The following is a 17,572-nucleotide window of genomic DNA, read 5'->3' on the forward strand; positions in this document are numbered from 1 at the left end:
GTTAAGATCTATTTCGTTAAGTTTTACATTGAAGTGTCAAAAGGGACATTCAATTAATCCAAGTTTCCCTTCTTACAGTTGTTCTTTTAATCCACCAAGAGGCAGACGGCAGTGAATAGTGAAAGATTAAATTAAAGTAGAGACTAGAGGTCTGCACAATTCCATTAGTAAATGCAGAGTACACGTGTACTTGCTACATGAGTACATCTATTTGAGAGATTCGCAAAACAATTGGTACACATTTTGATGAACACCAAAAGCCACGAGTAACTTCTTGTTGCTACTCTGATGACTTCACTACCACCAAACACATATTCCTCTTTCTCTCTTATTGAAGTGTACTCAGAGTGATCACGTCGAGTATGTTGCGAGAACAAAACTTCATAGAGTACTACATGTACCACATGCAGTTTCAGAAATACAAAAAAACAGTTAGTCTCCATAATATATGTTTTGGTTTGTTATAAAGAGGGGCAAACGTTAAGGTAAGTGTGTGACATACATAAATATATGAAATATGTGATATACATACATATCTATGATTAATAATAATGGAAAGTTTTGCTTCGCACATACTGAGAAATACTTGTGGTACCACGTGAAGTGAAGAGAATCCATGTTGTACTTTTTGTCAAGTACTTACATTTTTATTGTTCCTTTTTTTCGGAACACATATTGTTTCGGATAAGTACTTGGTGGTATTTGACAAGCAAGTGTTCTCTTCACTTCACTACTTGCGCTCTGAGAGAAAGACAGAGTATGTACTATATTCGACAGCGAATTGCATACATGCAGTGAAAAGTTATTCGATGCAGACCTCTAGTAGAGACAATAATAAAATATGTTAAATAGTGATTTACCGTTTGTATTTGGAACAATAAGAAAACACTATTTCAAACAAATAAGCTAAAGTGAAATTCAAACGAAGTGTGTGGTTATTTACCAGAGGCAAAATAAATACGCGTTGCCCCAGCATTGAGGCCCTTACTTACGGTTGAGGTAACATAAATAAATACAAATTAGTGCCCCAGCTAAACATTGGTCCTATCGATCCTCCAATTGGAATCAGCAAAGGTACGTACATTTGGGATTTGTACATAATCACAATATTGGCTCGATGCAGATAAATAATTTTTTTATGGCTCGGCTTATATGTGAATGTCTCGATTATTGACAACATAACCACTCCACTGAGTTTTACATTTGGCTCCCTTTTATTGTCTGCAATTTCTTAGTTGAAGAAATTGAGAGAGGAATACTCCGAAAATTCGTTTGTCTCGGGTGTCCGTTAACTTTTTTTTAGAATCTTTCACACTGCTATTCTTGGGTTTGCAAATTTCTTACATTTGTTTTTCGGCACCATATACGAAAGTCGGCAGTAGTTGGCTGTCGTCGTTGTCATAATAGTTGATGTTGATGCGCTGTTCGACAGTAGTTGGCTGTCGTTATCGTCATAGTAGTTGACGTTGGTGCGCTGCTTTCGTACATTGGCTGTCATACGTTTGCCTCGTTGTTCGTTGCATCGTGTGTGTGTGCATGTTGGTACGCACAACTTAAAGAGAAAAGCATTAGCTGAAGTCGATCATATAGAGTGACGTCATAGATTTGTCACTTTGTAAATAAAATAATTTTGTTGTTGTACATCAAGTGCAAAGTAATATACGAATATTTTATTGTGGTTGCCACATAAGAGAGCGCATGAAAGCTTCTCTTAATTTATTGTCTCTTAAGCCAACTGATTCGTTTTTGTTTTCAACCCCCATTTGCAAATACTATTGAGTGTGGATTTTTTTTTTGTCTCACCTCGCTCACTGCTTTGGTTGCCCATATCAAGAAGAAGCATATTGTTGGAGTTTTTGTTTTGATTAAAGTATTCTTATATGGTATGGAGTTTTATTGGCTCGACAAATTGTAAATATTTAAAATACATCGAAACAAACTTAAAACAATAATTTTGATAGTATATGAACAAAACAAAAATTTTACGAATATATTTGGCTCATATATACGTATACATTACGAATTGGAAAATCTTGTTGGTATTATATTTTTTGTGCAACTTCATAGCAAAAAGGGAATTGTTAATATACACTATTTACACATTGAACTTGTCCCTGCAAATATTCTGAGTGGAAAACAGTTGACTTAATCTGTTTACGCGTATTGAAATTTTTATTTATATGGTTTTGGATATATGCATACTATTGAAAATTTTATTGCCTCTATTGAGTGATCGGATTTTGTAATAATTATTTCAAATTTATATCAAAGCTATATCTGATAATTATTTGGTGAATAAATTTGCATGATTTTTTGGCTCGTTGAGAAAATTATACTACAATCAGAAATCGAAACACAAGTTCCAAATAAAAGCCGATATATTTCGTGAATTCTGATAAATTTGAGTAATTTTCTGTTCGGTCTCGATTAATTTATTCTTAGAGCAGATAATATTCCATACACTGAGTATTTCATAAGAATAAAATTAAACGGATTTTATTGTAATTTTGGCCCGTTGCTGTCAGTAAATTTTCGTTACTGGTTTACAAACTTTTGGTTCAAAGCAAAATTCAACATTGAATTTTCTGCCATCATTTGCGGTAAACATGGGTTTAGTCGAAGAATTTTTATGTCTTTGCGAAGACTTTGAGGCTCATGCTGAGCGAATGAAAGAAACCGATGCGAGTAGTTACAATGAATCGGCGATAGAGGCAGAGAAAAGTGAATTAAATGAATTGTGGACAGAACTTAAGGAACTGTATAAAAAATGCAATTCTGACCCAGAGTGTTTGAAAACGAATAAGGCCACTATTAGAAAGAGGAAAGGTGAAGTACATACGGTTTATATGAAATGTATGACAATTGTTGGAAATTGGAAAACTAAATCTGTTGTCTCGTCAGTGAGTCCGAAGACATCTTCATCTTCTGTTAGTGTTCCACCGTGTGACACAGAAGTGTTTTACGGTGATTATGTTTCATGGCCCAGCTTCCGCGATCTTTTCACGGCAATTTATATAAATAATAAGAAACTTAGCCCAGTAGAGAAATTGTACCACTTGTTTCAAAAAACAAGTGGAGAGGCTAGAGAAATTAATCGGGGAGTACAATTGACATCAGAAGGCTTCGATATAGCGTGGTCCAATTTAAAATCTCAGTATGAAAATAAGAGAATTTTAATAAACAATCAACTGAGAATTTTATTTAATTTGCCTCATTGCTCTCAGGAGTCATCTAGTTGTCTCAAAAAGTTACATAGAGATATTTCAAACTGTATCTCAGTGCTGAAATTGTATAAAATTGATGTCGGGTCATGGGATCCAATTTTTGTGTTCCAATGCTCTTCAAAGTTACCCAAGCTCACGTTGTCGCTATGGGAACAATCGATTGGGGAGAAAACGGAACTCCCAAAATGGGAAGATTTGAGTAAATTTTTAATAGAAAGATTTCAAACCATAGAAAGCGTATCTGATATGATGAATACGCAAGAATCTGGCCCACGACATAAGAAGACTGGCAATTTTGATAATTCGAAGCAATCAAAGGTTCACCACACGAAGGTTAATACGGTGAAGTGTGTGTTGTGTAAGGAAGTGCATGAATTGAAATTTTGTCCCAAACTTCTTAATATGAACCCGAAGCAAAGAATAGCTGCAGTTAGACGAGATAGAAGCTGCTTGAATTGTCTAGCCCGTGGTCATGGGGCAGCAAAATGTAATAGTAAGGCTACATGTACAAAATGTGGCGCTAAGCATCATACTATGTTGCATATAGTAAGAGACGAGCAACAAAGTAATCCTGGTGTAGGTAATATGTCAGGTGATTTACAGGCAACACAGAATGTACAGTCCGCTCCAACGCCATCCACATCTCACAATGTGAGGACATACCATATGTCCGTCTGTAATAAAACAATGTTAGCTACGGCTTGGATTAATATTTTGAATGATGGTTTAGCTCACAAAGTCAGAGCTTTAATTGACCCGTGTTCTGATGACACATTTGTTTCAAAGAAAATACAAAAATTATTGAATTTGCCAACTAAGCCCATCTCGGCCGAAGTAACAGGATTGGGGGGTGGTGCTGTAACGCGATGTTCTCAAATAGCGTTTTTGACAATTGGCTCAATTCTTAATAACAATTTCACTGCGGAAATTGATGCACTTGTTGTGTGCGATATTACAGGCGATGTGCCTACTCACTCATTTGATAATTCTCTGGTTGATCAACTTCCAAATTTGGAATATGCTGATCCAAATTTCTTCCATACTGGCCCGATAGATATCCTCATTGGAGGTAATTTATACCCGTTGATTTTACGAGAAGGAGTAAAACACGGAATTCTTGGCTCGCTGGTAGCTCAGCAAACAGTATTTGGCTGGATTGTTACTGGCCCAGCGAATGATAGAGATTCGGGACGTGTGGTTCGAATCTCTCACTGTACTAGGGTATCAATTGATGAGCAATTGACTAAGTTTTGGGAAATAGAAGAAGTTGGTAAAGACATAACTATGTCTAAAGATGATTGGCTCTGTGAAAATATTTATAGAAATACCACAAAACGAATGGCCAATGGTAGATATATGGTAGATTTACCTTTTAAGGCAGAGAATCCCTTGTGTGCTTCAAAAAATTCCAATCGATATATTGCACTTTGTCAATTTTTGAGGAATGAAAAATCTTTGTCTCGAAAGCCTCAGTTGAAAGAGATGTACGATGAAGTCATCAAAGAGTATTTGTCACTAGGACATATGGAGAAAGTTGAACCTCCAAATATTGAAGCCTGCGATTATTTTTATTTGCCTCATCATGGCGTTTTTAAACCTGACAGTACCACGACCAAATTGCGTGTGGTATTTAACGCATCTTGCCCATCGGTAAATGGGAAAAGTCTTAATGACGCACTATATGTTGGCCCAGTATTACAAAAAGACATCATTTCGTTGATATTAAATTGGCGCTTCTACAAATTCGTGTTTAACGCAGATATCACGAAGATGTATAGACAGATACTTGTCAATCCGAAACATGTCCCATACCAGCGAATTTTATATCGTGACTCTCCTGACGACGAGATTCAAGACTACCAACTTAAAACGGTAACGTTTGGCGTCAATTGCGCCCCATTTTTGGCTCTTCGAACTTTGCTTCAGTTGGCTGAAGACGAGAAAGAGAGGTTTCCGATAGGGTCAAAAATTTTAAAAGAGAACATGTATGTCGATGATTCTTTAGTGGGAGCTCATTCCGTTTCGGAGGCATTAGAAGCTCGAAACCAATTAATTGCGATTTTGGAATCTGCAGGCTTCCAACTAAGAAAATGGACCTCTAATAGAAGAGAAATTTTAGAAGATTTGCCTCGGGACCATTTACTCAATGAACAATTTTTGGATTTTGATGAAAAGAGTTCGGTTAAGACTCTTGGCATAAGGTGGGATGCTGTCTCAGACGAATTTTATTTCGTAACGGAAAAATTGGCCAATAAAGAGACATATACAAAAAGAGAGGTGCTCTCAGTCATAGCGAGACTTTTTGATCCATTAGGTTGGCTCTCACCGGTAGTGATAAATGCTAAAATACTAATGCAAATGATGTGGCTCGATGATATTGGATGGGATGATCCAATAAAACCATTAACATTGCTCAAATGGAAAGCGTTTGTTTCAAACTATAGAGAAATTGATCAGATTAGAATAGATCGATGGTTGAATTATTCTCCAGAGTGTCGGATAGAGTATCACGGGTTTTGTGACTCATCTGAGCTTGCATATGCCGCCGTATTGTACGTTCGGGTGGAAGTAGGAGACATGGCTCATTCCAAATTACTTGTAGCCAAGTCAAAGGTAGCACCTATAAAGAAAATGTCTGTCCCAAGGCTTGAGCTTTGCGGTGCTCTGCTTATGGCAAAATTGGCAGATTTTGTATTGCCTCAATTGCATGTGCAACCATACACTTTGTTTCTTTGGTCGGATTCTATGATAGTCTTATCTTGGCTCAAAAAACCATCACATAGTTGGACTACATTCGTAGCCAACAGGGTTGCAATTATTCATGAGAAGGTCGGGGATATTTGGGGACATGTAGGTACATCGGAAAACCCCGCAGACCTAGCAACCCGGGGGCTGACCCCTTTAGAACTAAAGGGGAGTGATTTATGGTGGCATGGGCCATCTTGGCTACGCAAAGATAGAAGATTTTGGCCCTCAACACCAAACATTGCGGATACATCTTTAGAATCAAAACCTATGCAAGTTCTTGTTGCTAGGTCGGAGAAAATGGAAGACATTTTAGATAAGTTTTCTTGTCTCTCAAGGGCATTACGCGTGTTATCATACGTTTTACGATTTGTGGCGCATACTCATCGCCCTTTGAATCAAAATTGCGTTCATGGCTCTCTCGAATTATCGTCCGAAGAATTGATTCAAACGAAATTTAAACTTATTACTTTGTCGCAGAAGATGTATTTTCCTGCCGAATTCAATTGTCTCAGCCGTAAACAAAAACTGCCGTCGAACAGTCCTCTTCTCACTCTTACCCCGTTTTTAGATAAATACGATATTATTCGCGCTAATGGGCGCCTTGGATCTACATTGGCCCTTTCTTACGAAGAAAGGCACCCTTTTGTCCTCGCTTATAAAAGCAGATTGTCTCTACTTTATGTTGAGTTCATACACCGTCAAACTCTACACGGTGGCATCCAGTTAACTCTAGCGACTATAAGATTGGAGTGCTGGATAATTCGTGCGAAGAATCTAATTAAGGCCCGAATAAATCGATGCAAAGAGTGTACAATTTCGCGTCAGCAGCGACAGGGACAGATAATGGCTCCTCTGCCAGTAGAACGAACCACTTTTGGCAGACCCTTTGCTACTACTGGGGTTGACTACGCTGGCCCGTTCGACATTAAGAATTTACACGGTCGAGGATGTCGGATAACTAAAGGTTACATTTGTCTCTTTATTTGTTTTGTTACTAAAGCGGTTCACTTGGAACCAGTTGGCGACCTTTCGACACCAGCTTTCCTAGCTGCCTTCTCTCGTTTTGTCTCACGAAGGGGATGTCCACGAAAAATGTATTCGGACAACGGGAGAAACTTTGTTGGCGCTGCCAGAGAGCTAGATGCAAACCTCAAAAAAGTTATCTCTCAGCTGGGTGATGAAATTGTCTCACGATATGGTTTCCAGCAGGTAGAATGGCATTTTATACCGGCCGCCGCTCCTCATATGGGAGGGCTGTGGGAGGCCGGTGTCAAAAGCTGCAAAACCCATCTGAAAAAGGTTTCCGGTCAAATCCGACACACTTTCGAAGAGTTCGCAACTATACTTAGCTCAATCGAATGCTGCATGAATTCTAGACCTTTGTCTCCACTTTCTGATAACCAAGAGGATATTGCTGCACTTACACCAGCACATTTTTTGGTTGGCTCTTCGCTTCTTTCACCCGCACAAAATGAGGAAATTCCTACAAAGACTTCGCTTCTGAATAGATGGCGAAAAATCAAAATTATTCAACAAGAATTCTGTCGCCGTTGGAAGTCAGAATACTTGACTGAGCTCAATAAACGATTTAAATGGAAATCGCCCAGAGAAAATTTGGCTCTAAATGACCTTGTTGTCTTACGGAATGAAAATGTTTGTCCCACCGATTGGCGACTTGGACGCATCGTTCAGCTGCACACGGGGAGAGATGGTCAAGTGAGGGTAGTCGATGTGCGAACACAAGCTGGCATCGTCACTCGCCCTGTACATAAGCTCGTGCTTCTTCCCCGAGAAAAATAACTAACTAAATATCGGTCAGCCCATTACCTTACATTTGTCTTTTTGTTTTGGACCAATCAAGAATGACGTCGAGTTGGACAAACATCACATTTAAAATTAAATTCAAATTTTATGTATACAATTTTCTCTTTTCTTTTCTTGAAATATTTATTATTTGAATTTCGATTAAATTCTTTAAACGTTGGCTCATTATAAATTGGATTTTTCGTAATCAATATGAATGGTTATTTAACGAATTTTTATACTCTTTTTTTATATTCTCTTTTTTTCTATAAACTTATGTTATACCACTAAATTCTATTATTTCTATTATTTATTTTTGTTTTGCACAGTTGGTGCAAGGGGGGCGGTATGTTCACGTAAGCATTGGACCCACTGTATTGAGTGGTATTACGTGAACAGATCGCCTTCGCTCTCTGCCGTTTGCCCCTCTCACTCTAATTTCGTTAAGATCTATTTCGTTAAGTTTTACATTGAAGTGTCAAAAGGGACATTCAATTAATCCAAGTTTCCCTTCTTACAGTTGTTCTTTTAATCCACCAAGAGGCAGACGGCAGTGAATAGTGAAAGATTAAATTAAAGTAGAGACAATAATAAAATATGTTAAATAGTGATTTACCGTTTGTATTTGGAACAATAAGAAAACACTATTTCAAACAAATAAGCTAAAGTGAAATTCAAACGAAGTGTGTGGTTATTTACCAGAGGCAAAATAAATACGCGTTGCCCCACCATTGTGGCCCTTACTCACGGTTGAGGTAACATAAATAAATAAAGATTAGTGCCCCAACTAAACAGAAATAAAATTTTAACAAAATTTTCTATAAAAATACAAGTTTGACTAAATTTTCTGTAGAAATAAAATTTTGACTATATTTTCTGTAGAAATAAAATTTTGACAAAATTTTGTATAGAAGTGTAAAATTTTGACAAAAATTTCAATAGAAAAAAAGGTTTTTTGAAAATAGAAGTAAAATTTTGAAATAACATTTTGACAAAACTTTTTAAAAAAATTAAATTTTGACACAACTTTTTACAGACTTATAATTTTGACAAAATTTTCTGCACTCTATATACTCAAAAAAAAGTGAACTCACTATTTCACTAAAGCCAATTTAACTTTATTTTAGTTCATGGAATTATTATGTTTGGAGAAGTTTTCTTTACTCTAACAATTTTTTGCGTACATTAGTTAAATTAACTAAAAAACGAGAAAAAAATTATACACAAATAAAGCATAAAGATTTACTAAATTCGTATTTCTCACAAAATAGTTCATTATTTCTTTAAATTTGTAACTTTTACTACAAATGCGTCCATCATGAACTTCGTATGTCATTAAAGACATTCTTGCAATTTTCAACTAAAATTTTTTCCTTCAAACTACAAAATTTTCTTTCACACGTGAAAAAAAATTAAGTATGTCTAATAAATTTTCTTGAATTTGTCGAAAAATATTTACTTATTTTTGTGATATCGGCGTGATGCCGGCGTTTGTAATACTGTTAAGTTAAAAATTTCTAACAATATTCAAAATTTTACAAAATTAACCAAAAGTTTTCTTGCTGGTGGGTTCACTGTTTTTTCAGTGTAAATAAAATTTTGCATAAAATTTTAGTTAGGTAGTTTTTTGGTAAAATTTTCTCCAAATTTTGGTAGATTATTTTTGGCTCGAATGGCGAGCCATTGTTATAAATGGAATAACAAAGTAAGTATACAACCATCCTATGATGGATGGCATAACATTTTTTTTTCGAAATTTTCTACATCCCATTGAAATTTTTCTTACCCGAAGTATAACACAAAATTGTATAAAAAATATGTAAAGTTCAATGACCGTACACATAAGTTCAATATGAACTAAAACATAAGAAAGCTTTCCTATGGTTCAAAAAAAAATTATGAGTAAACTAATATATGGTTAAAATGGTCATTATTTGGCGCCAATCTTTCTCTTCACATTATTTTGAATTCCAGTATTCCGGATGCGAGATCAATGTATCGGAAGCTTAAATTCTGAACACCATTAATTCAGTCTACTTAAAGTAGACTATAAAAAAGCCATCACCACTAAATTTGAACTCCTTCCTATTCGGTTTACAGTCTTCCATCTGGCATTATTGCAAGTTCAAATAGCAATGTCCGTTAAAATTCAATTTGAACCGGCAAATAGATTTTTCCACCACATGACTACGCAATTAAACAACCCAACAATAAATGTCAAACATACTCGGGCATTAACCGCCATCCATCCATTCATGTATTCATCCATTCAACCAACCAACTGTCGTCCATTCATTATTCTTTGTCATCCATAGCGCCCAAAGGGAGCCAACGTATAAATTAATTTTGAATCGAAAAAAGCCACAAAAAAAAACAGAACTACTCTCACATGTGTGCGAATACTCATAAATACGTATGCATATGCCCATCTTGAACCTCCGTTTAGATTCCACTCAACTTGATGTGCGTTCAACTTTGGATATGATTTTTGACGATGGATAAAGGATATTTGCATGTCTGGTGGTGTGCCCTTCCATAAGTGTTTAAGGTCCTGACAAAAGGGTGCTATTTCCACATAAACCACACAACTAAATGTTCATGCATGCTTGGTGTTGATTTTTGGGCTTAGCAATGAATTATTTAAAGAATGGCAAAGTTTAAATCTAACACTTGAAGTGCCATACATTTAAATAAGTCGGTCACATATGACATTGAAATTTAATTTCACTTACATAAATAGGTGCCACAAAAATTCCATAAGAAATAAAAAGGAACTCATATCAATGCGTGCAATTCCATTTTCTTTGCCTTTCAAGGTGAAAAGTTGTCTTATGGTAGACAGACAGATCAACGGACATCGATGTAACTCCATAGAATTTCACACAAAAAAAATAAATATGAGGATGGTTCTTTAATAGAACAAACTTCATAGAGAAGTAAATACTAATTTTTCAACATACTCAGGTTAGGTTAGGTGGCAGCCCGATATATCAGGCTCACTTAGACTATTCAGTCCATTGTGATACCACATTGTTGAACTTACTCATACAACAACATGCTCAGAAAAACTACAGTTTGTAAAAATTTGCTAAACACATTATATGCAGTCGAAAATTCGATCCTTCTATCCCTTCAAGAAATTAACTCGAGAGAACGGAGCGTGTGGGGATAAATTTGTCATACCTTAATTTTCGACACATCATCAAATTGCGGCTCTTTTGTCCTTAAGAAGTCATAATGGAAGATCAGATTACACCCTGGCTATATCAGAATATAAGCCCATACAAATACTTGAAATATATCTTTATGGATCTAAAAATATCTGTAGAGTTCAAAATTCAATAAGATCTTATACAAATTACAGTTTCTATGTAGTCAAAAAGGCAAATCGGTGGCGCTATGAATATGGACCCCATGAAAAAAGCCCAAAATCCCAAATGAAATAGGTCCACAACTGTGGGGCGACCCCAAAACAAAATTATGGCTCGTTATAACTTTTGATTTATACCAAAACATGGATCGTCACACACCATATTCAGCTGACCTTTTTGTGGTCAGTCGAATTCTAGAAGTCCTAGAAATAAATTCGGGAGGTAGGTTATATGGGGGCTATACGCCCTCAAAAAAATCGCTTCTTTAACATATGTTCCAAACATATTTTGCAGGAAGCACATATATTATTGGATACTGCCGAAACATTAATATGTTTGTTTTATGTGAACATATTATATGTTTGGAAGCATTTTGAGCCCAAAAATATTATATGCTTGGAAGAATTTTTCCCAAAGACGATTGTGCTCATTGCCCAACATACTCGTAATTTTCAATTCCACGAAATATTTTAGTTCTTGGCACCTTTTTCTGTAATACAAATAATGTTAAAGAAATTATTCACTTTTATAAATTTTTTAAATTTTACCTTTCGCCTGCACGGAGAATCGAACCGAGGACCATACAGTTTGTAAGCCAACCCACTATTCACTGGACTACGTAGCTGTTATAGTCACCAGTAGATAATTATCGTTATAAGTTACATTTATATAGCATAGTTTGCAGCGCCCACGAGCCCCTGCAAACATAACATTATTTAACAGAAACATACATTTGTTTGCCACGTGGAGCAGTGGTTAGCATGTCTGCCTTGCAGGCAAAGGGTCGTGGGTTAAATCCCTGCTCCGGCCGAACACTTTTTTGTAATTTACACATTTATATTTATACTATATTAAATTTTTATAATGAAACTTCGAAATGTGGGTTATTAATCATTTTACTGTCCAAACTCTAAAAAGAGTATAGTGCCCTTTCGTTATTTTATGGAGACCCCTGATTTCTTTTAACGAACCAAGAAAAAAATTATGCCCATAATGCCAAAATGGTAAACAAAACACATGTCCACACATACATAAAATGCTGCTCTCAAGGCGAAAACATATGCTGTTTGTTTTTAAAATGTCTATTCTCTTGGTTCCGAATGTCTATTCTCTTTATTCAAATTAAATAATATTTAGAATTAAGCATATCAAATTTTTGGCCTTATCATAAAACAGTTATTCGCAACAACATACAAGCGGTTTCACGGAAATTGTTCTCTTTTGATTCTTTCGCTGTGTTATGTTGATATCTTTCGTCAACTCTCCCGGTTTCCATCTCTATTTCTTTCTCTATACTCTCTTTGTCGCTTTGAATAAAATATCACAACATATGTATGTTTAGTCGAAATTTGTAAATATATATAAGTTTGCATTCACACATATGATTTTTATGAAACATTCATGCCCCAAACATAATATATTCTAACATATTAACATAGATGTCCCAAACATTTAGTGTTAGTTTAGGAACATTACATGTTTGCACTTAAATATATTGTGTTTTAAAATTGTGCCCGAAACACATTTTGTTTATATCGGAACATATGAAAAGCATATTTTTCTAACAGTGTACCAACACATGGACCAATACTCACCATTTTCGACACACCTCTTAATGGTCCTCAAATAACTCTAGAATTCCAATTGCAGACAAATTGGATACAAAATACGAATTGTAGAAGCCCAAGAAATATAGTCGGGAGATCAGTCTATATGGGGGCTATACCCAAAAAAGGACGGATAAGCACCATGTTCGGCACACTTTTGATGGTACTAAAATACCTCTAGAGCTCCACTTCCAGTACAACGGCTTTTGAAAGGGAGGGCTTCCGTCCTATGACAAGCCCATGTTAAATTCATCGCTTCTGCGTCAATTTTGCACCACTTCCGGATCCAAAAAGAACATTTTTATTACTTTTTTGGCGACGCTTTTTTTTTTTTGCTGGGAATAGGTCTATTATTGAAGTATGTAGCGTGATTACAAAAGATATACAGGTATCGTTATATTATATCACTGATCCGTCCGTCTGTTGAGATCACGCTAACTTCCGAACGAAACAAGCTATCGGCTTGAAAATTTGGCACAAGTAGTTGTTATTGATGTAGGTCGGATGGTATTGCAAATGGGCTATATCGGGCCACTTTGTGTAGCCCCAGTATAAACCGACCCCCAGATTTGGGTTGCGGAACCTCTTGGGGGAGCAAAATTTATCCGATTCGGTTGAAATTTGGTACATTGTGCTAGTACACGCAGAGAAGAAACATGATTGTCACAATCATATTCGAAGAGCAAAATAATATGATAGGAGCTATTTTTGCGGCGACCATGTAACATTTTAAACTGCAACCATGTTGGCTCAGTGAACATGGTTCTAAGAAAAATGTAATTGTCCTCATCTAAAATGTTATTATATTGATAAAATGAATTTTGTTTGAATGAAAAGACAATGGTCACGATTTAAAATGTTATGGTATTCATTAAAAATGTTTTTCTCCTAGTTAAAAGAACATGGTCACAACCTAAAATGTTTTGATCTTTATGAAAAAACTTTTTTCATCGTCGAAAAAAGGACGCCACTTGAGAAATGAAAATACAAAATTAACTTTATTTGTTTGCTTTTGTTTATTTATAAACTAACTATTCCATATTTACATCGTACCCATCAAATGTACAAACGCAGACATCATGTAACTGCAAATAAAAATAAATGATCCATATAGCAAAATGCAAAACAAAAAACAGGTACATTTTTCAAGTACACTTTCCTTTTTTGTGTTCACATAAAACCACGTGCCACTTCTGAATAAATAAATTAACACAAAACACAGTAAATCCGTATTCTCCGTCCATTCCAAGAAACAATCAACCCACGACTGACGCGCAAAATGAAAATCGTGTGTACCTGCTCAATGTTTTTATAAAATTCTTTTCGCTGCAAAAAAGTTAAAAAATTAAATGGTCACGAAAAAAATGTAAATGGTCTTTATGGCCATGTAATGGTTCTAGACATATCTATACTTAACCTATAAAAATACTTTTTTCCCTGTAAAAAAGTAAAAAAAAATTGAATGGTCAGGTACATGATTTTCCCGACCATTTAATGGTCTCAAATTCTATCATTTAAATGATAGAACATGTTTGCGGTATTTGAGAACCATTCAAATGCTTATTGCCACCATACATTTTTCTCCGCTCGGATACTATTTTTACAAAGACAAAATACATGGTTTTCGCGGCAATTACATGCTCTAGATAAGCATTAAATGGATGTGGCAACCATGTACAAACATGGTTTTTCTGTGCGTGTATACGGCCGCCAACAACCATGCCAAACATGGTCCATATCAGTCTATAATTATATATAACCCTCAGATAAAGCTATACCCAATCACACAAAAATTAGTCAATATCGGTTCATAATTGTATTTAGTCCCTATAATAGTATTAAATAAATAATTAAATAATAAATAAAACACCATTTAATAACAAAAGCCATAACCACGAAGAATTAGAGTTACATTTCCGGGAAACGCAACAAACCTTAATTATTTCCTCATAAATAAACAGTTAATTGTGATCACCAAGTGTTTGTCTAAAATCATCAAACGAAAAGACAGGAAAATATTGCGTTCTCTAAGGACACTATACAAACAATTAAGCTTTTATTGACTCAAGGTTGTTGTTTGGACAGTAATTGCGAATGTTCATTGCATAGAATGCAAATCACAAACCAGCAGTCCGAGATGCCAAGCATACCAAAAAGGATTCGAGAAAAATCACCTGCACTATCTTCTTTCCACCTGCCTGCCTTGTCCCTGTCGGGTGAACGTGACTGGCTATCCATAAATAAAACGGCAATCGGCATCTTCATTGATATTCCACTACTATGCTATGGGGCTATGTCAACATCCAACCTGAGCATCTGCAACTAACATACAAGATTCAGCAAACTTTAATTTATGCATTTCCTTCTTGCTATTCACAAACGCTTTGAAGGATGTTCCCTATGAAAACACAAAAACGCTGCTGCTGATTGTTGCTCATTTGGACCATAAAAAGAGTATCATCTTGCTGGAAAAATACTAGTAAACCATATAACTGGGAATATTCATGGGGGAAAACCTTTACTCGAATATATTCTCAATTGGTAAATGATTCATTTCTTTGTTGTTTCTCTTGCCATAGCGCCCAGCGGCACCAGGAGATGGTTCTGCCACTTGAATAGAGTCATTAAACACCTGATACCGTAATTTCCAATGAATTTTTTATATCTAAGGATGCCAATAGAGATGGTCTTAAATGGGGTGATAGTTGATAGCTAAATGCTACCACTTGATTTTTCAAGCAGAATGATACCTAAAGACTTGGATAGCAATTTCATATGAATTCCATGGAATAATTACTCTTGAATTTTTATTGTGGTTCTTTCTTGCCTTTGGTTGCGTCATGTATTTGATATGCATATCTCATTTATCCTTCTACATGTGACGATTTTCTCCTCCTTTTGAGATCAGGTACATAGATTTGACATTGAAATTTAATTGAATGACAATGCAAATAAAATGACTACAAGATTCAAATGACTACATATTTCAATTACTTTCGCTTGTACCAGGAAACTATTGCGATGTTTACCAGAAATCCCAGCAAAAAAAAAAAAAGAACATCACCAAAAAAGTAGTTGAGATGTTCTTTTTGGATCCGGAAGTAATGCCAAATAGGAGCATTAGCAATATAATTTTACATGACCTTATCATGGATATGGATATGCACCATTTCAACAGCTTTTGCGCCGAATTTTTACGGGATGAATTCTGTGTTTTGGATGTGAATTAAAAAAATGTTGTGATGTTTTACCAAATACATTGTTTTTATATTTGTTTATGATTTTTTTTTTAAGATTCCAAGCTACCCAACGAGAGAAGTTCACCAACGTGGTATCACAATGGACTGAATAGTTTACGTGAGCCTGATACATCGGGCTGCCACCTAAACTAACCTACCCTGTTCCACAGTGTCATAAGTTAGTGCATATCTTTGACAATATTGTTCAGGGCCGAACCCTGAGATGATATATATATTTCCGTCCGTTTGTATATCTGTGAACACATTTTGGTAATAAAAGTCTAGGTCGCAGTTTTAGTCCATTCAACTTCAAAATTGCCACAAGTTTCTCTTTTGGGTCAGAATAGAATCCTATTGATTTTGGATAAATCGGTTCAGATTTAGATATAGCTTTCATACACAGCAATCCCTCGATTTACGTCGCCTCGATTTACGTTGTTTCGATTTACGTTGTCAAATTTTTTGTTCCATCCAACTTCCATTTACGTCGCCATTCGATTTACGTCGTCGATTTTTTTCTTTTCTTGTTTCATCCAACTTTTGCATCGCCATTCGATATACGCCGCCTCAGTTGTTTACAATTTATAAGTAAAAGCAGAGGAATCCCAATTTGTAACTCTGTACACGTTGAGCATTTGATTTATTTCTATGTGCGTGTAGCTTTTCAATCATGAATGTATTATGGTTTTCATTCTCGGACAGAGCGGACTTAGGAGTAAGTATGAGCAATTGTTATTTCGGTCTACGTCGTTCCGATTAACGTCGTCAAAATCCGGAAGCAATCACGACGTAAATCGAGGGATTACTGTATATTATTCGCCAGATATACACTAATATAGCTAAATTCTGGCTTACCATGATTTGCATAAAATTTTACACAAGAAGTACAATTAGTAATATCGTCAAGTGTGCTAAATTTGCTTTCAATTTTGCTTTTTATACCCTCCACCATAGCATGAGGGGTATATTAACTTTATCATTCCGTTTATAACACATCGAAATATTGCTCTAAGACCCCATAAAGTATATATATTCTGGGTCCTCGTGAAATTCTAAGTCGGTTGAAATCACGCTAACTTCCGAACGAAACAAGCTATCGACTTGTAACATAGCACAAGTAGTTGTTATTGATGTTAGAAACCACTTAGAGAAGTTTTGAAACCCTCAGAAATGTCGGAATGTATTGATGTAGGTCGGATCGTATTGCAAATGGACCATATCGCACCACTTCTACGTGTAGCCCCCCTATAAACCGATCCCCAGATTTGACCTCCGAAACCTCTTGGAGGAGAAAAATTCATCCGATTCGGTTGAAATTTGGTACATTGCGCTAGTATATGGTCGCTAACAACCATGCCAAAATTGGTCCATATCGGTCTATAGTTATATATAGCAGATCCCCAATCACACAAAAATTGGTCCATATCGGTTCATAATCATGGTTGCCACTCGAGCCAAAAATAACATAATCTATTAAAATTTCATTTCTATAGAAAATTTTGTCAAAATCTTATTACTATAGAAAATTTTGTCAAAAATTTTATTTCTATAGAAAATTTTGTCAAAATTTTATTTTCATT

General features: G+C 35.7%; 2 protein-coding genes across 2 annotated transcripts in view; both read left to right on the forward strand.

Moving 5' to 3' along the window:
• The first annotated feature begins 265 nt into the window (after positions 1–265).
• Positions 266–17,572, forward strand: part of LOC142239993 (cyclic nucleotide-gated cation channel subunit A-like) — a 50,108-nt gene continuing 32,801 nt past the window's right edge. The window contains exon 1 of the mRNA XM_075311717.1: positions 266–1,074. The gene's annotated coding sequence lies outside the window, so the exon portion shown is untranslated. The remainder of the gene's footprint in view (positions 1,075–17,572) is intronic.
• Positions 2,607–15,368, forward strand: LOC142239992 (uncharacterized). The gene is made up of 2 exons (XM_075311716.1): positions 2,607–7,688; positions 15,333–15,368. Exons 1-2 carry the CDS (start codon positions 2,607–2,609, stop codon positions 15,366–15,368), a joined length of 5,118 nt encoding a protein of 1,705 aa, XP_075167831.1.

Source organism: Haematobia irritans, chromosome 5, assembly GCF_050003625.1.
Source record: "Haematobia irritans isolate KBUSLIRL chromosome 5, ASM5000362v1, whole genome shotgun sequence".
NCBI lineage: Eukaryota > Metazoa > Arthropoda > Insecta > Diptera > Muscidae > Haematobia > Haematobia irritans.

Bases quoted from the DNA above. Each gene is read 5' to 3' on its own strand.
- LOC142239992 (XM_075311716.1), top strand. From the start codon at position 2,607: ATGGGTTTAGTCGAAGAATTTTTATGTCTTTGCGAAGACTTTGAGGCT. The intron at 7,689-15,332 runs GTGAGGGTAGTC...CTCTTGCCATAG, and splicing joins ACACGGGGAGAGATGGTCAA to CGCCCAGCGGCACCAGGAGA.